General features: G+C 42.9%; 1 protein-coding gene across 7 annotated transcripts in view; it reads right to left on the bottom strand.

Moving 5' to 3' along the window:
• Window positions 1-2,500, bottom strand: part of cacna1ab (calcium channel, voltage-dependent, P/Q type, alpha 1A subunit, b) — a 52,107-nt gene that overhangs the window by 8,775 nt on the left and 40,832 nt on the right. For all 7 annotated transcript variants that reach the window (XM_053676681.1, XM_047151568.2, XM_053676684.1 and 4 more), the window contains exons 38-39: window positions 147-252; window positions 1-51 (exon numbers count right to left, since the gene is read on the bottom strand). The exon at window positions 1-51 is cut by the window's left edge and continues 57 nt beyond it. In XM_053676681.1, coding sequence (XP_053532656.1) covers window positions 1-51; window positions 147-252 — 157 coding nt within the window. The remainder of the gene's footprint in view (window positions 52-146; window positions 253-2,500) is intronic.

Genomic DNA, 2,500 nt, shown 5'->3' with positions numbered 1-2,500 from the left:
CTATCATCTCCTTTCGCAACTCTGCATCCATCTGGTGTTTATCAGCTCCACCTACATACACACACACGCCCACACACGCCCACACACGCATAGATAAAGGTAAAGGCGAACAGATATAAAAAGTGATCTATGTGAATGTTTCGTACCTTTAGCGATCTTGATATCAAGTGCAGTACGAATTAATGCCATCAGTGTGGAGTTGAAATGTACCGTGTTGTCATCGGCAACAGGCAAATCCATACGCAACAGTCTCTGTGGAGCCAATCAGGGAGGTTTAGTGTTTGTAGTGTGGTATTTAATCCTCAATTAAATAAGTTCAGAAAAGGGTGGAGGGAGCTCCTCTGCTAAAATAGCAAAACATATTTTTATACACTGCCTAAAAAAAGCTAAAGGTATTTTTATATTTCAAAGGTCAGAAATGTTTCTTCTGTAAATTGTAACCGATTGATAGTGATGGACTCCACAGAGAAACAGAAATGATAGAGAAATCTGTGAGAGTGTGACCACCCAAAAGATGCTGATTTTCATTTTGGGTAACATGTGAATGATTATTTTAGCATGCATGTTCTTAAAACAGCGGTGTCTTAGGGACCAAGGCCGCGAGCATGAATACATTTTAGCCTGATATGCTTTACAGATTGACTGTAAAGTGTGTGACCATCTGCTCACCTCTCGTACATGACAAATAACTGAGCCATGCTGTCGTTCCTGATGTTCCTCCACGCTGTGTTCTCATCGAAACCAATGGCAAGGAGAGACCAACATGTCCCCACGAATGTAGCCTAACTGTTGCTAACAACGTTAGCATGCTTTTCTAGGAGATATTACTCTTTCTTGCACTCGGTCAATGAGGACACACTCTACTGGACTTGGTGAAAAATGATGGCATCAGGTGGGAGAAACATAAACAGATCTTAAACTCGGTCTATGTTCTGCATGAAGGTTTGAATTTGGAGCTCTCACAGATCATACAATGTTGAATCATTGTAATAAAACTCAGCCCCTGCTGCTGCTCAGAGCTCCCCCTACCATTCAGAGGTGTTCATTACAACCTCAACATTTAAACTGAACGAATGAAACAGGGTCGAAGAAGAAAGATTTCTAGGCCTCAGTTTTCATTCGTTGAATTTACCTTTAAATACGAGCGTCGGCCGTTCATTATAAACCATGACGCAGCATTAGTGAGTGTGTGAAAGAATGTGTGTGTGTGTTCTTCAAGGTCTTTCTCATTCATGATCATTCCAGCGCAAGCTGCGGCTCCAACACTCGCCATGCAGTGATTCATGCAGCGACTGACCCCCAGTGACCCCATGACCCCTTCTGACTCCTGTGTGACCCTGAACATGCAGCATGCTCATGCATCCGACAATCCACCCCTACAGCATTACCCCCGCCCCAGCCCGGCCTTACCCCGCAACCACGCCCCTCGGCCCCGCCCCACAGCACAAGCAGCCACGCACAGAGAGGACCATTTATCACTTCATCTTTTGTTCTCGTTGGCTGATCGCAGGGTTTTATTTATCGTGGCTCTGTTTCATTCAGTCACTGATTATTTGTTCAAACTCGTTTATATTCGTTTATTATTTCCAGATTTTTCTGATCTCTCGATGCAGGACAGGTGCATTTTGTCTAAAGTTGGTTCGGAGTGTCGCTCCGTGAGCTTGTTAGAGCGGGAGAAGGAGTGTGTTAGAGTTGTTAGTGCACTCCAGACTGGAAGGCCATGAGATGGCTCACAGATAAAAAATTAATAATGATAAAATAAATAAAAAAAAACAATGAAAGAGCAAACAGGGGTTTGTGCTGAACATATGATGGAGGGAATGAACAGAATAGAGTGAGAGAGGAACGAGGAGAGAAAAGTCGAAGAGAAGATGAAGATGTGAAACAGAACCACAAGGATCTACCATCACACACCCGTAACCTGGGGAATGGACAACAAACACATTTCAATAAAGATTTATTTAAACAAAAACTCAGACTCAGAAACAACCAGCACGAAACTGAGAGAAACTGAGAGGCAGAGAGAGAGAGAGAGAGAGAGAGAGAGAGTATAAGAAAAAGAGAAAGAGAGAGAGAGAGACAGAGAGAGCGAGAGAGAGAGAGTATAAGAAAAAGAGAAAGAGAGACAGAGAGAGAGAGAGCGAGAGAGAGAGAGTATAAGAAAAAGAGAAAGAGAGAGACAGAGAGAGAGAGAGCGAGAGAGAGAGAGTATAAGAAAAAGAGAAAGAGAGAGACAGAGAGAGCGAGAGAGAGAGAGTATAAGAAAAAGAGACAGAGAGAGAGAGAGAGCGAGAGAAGGAGCAAGTGAAAAGACATGGTTTCAGCACAGATAGGCAGAAAGGGGTGGGTGTACAGCAATAATGGGTGGGGCTTATGGAGGGGAACTGCATTGACAATCAGACAAATAAATAAATAAATAAAATTGTTATTAATAAAGCAGGAAAAACACAAAAACGTGACCAAGAACTGCAGCTGATCTCATTTAACTCATCTACACACA

The sequence above is a fragment of the Ictalurus punctatus genome, chromosome 27, assembly GCF_001660625.3.
Source record: "Ictalurus punctatus breed USDA103 chromosome 27, Coco_2.0, whole genome shotgun sequence".
NCBI lineage: Eukaryota > Metazoa > Chordata > Actinopteri > Siluriformes > Ictaluridae > Ictalurus > Ictalurus punctatus.
This window is presented reverse-complemented; position numbering and strand designations above follow the sequence as displayed.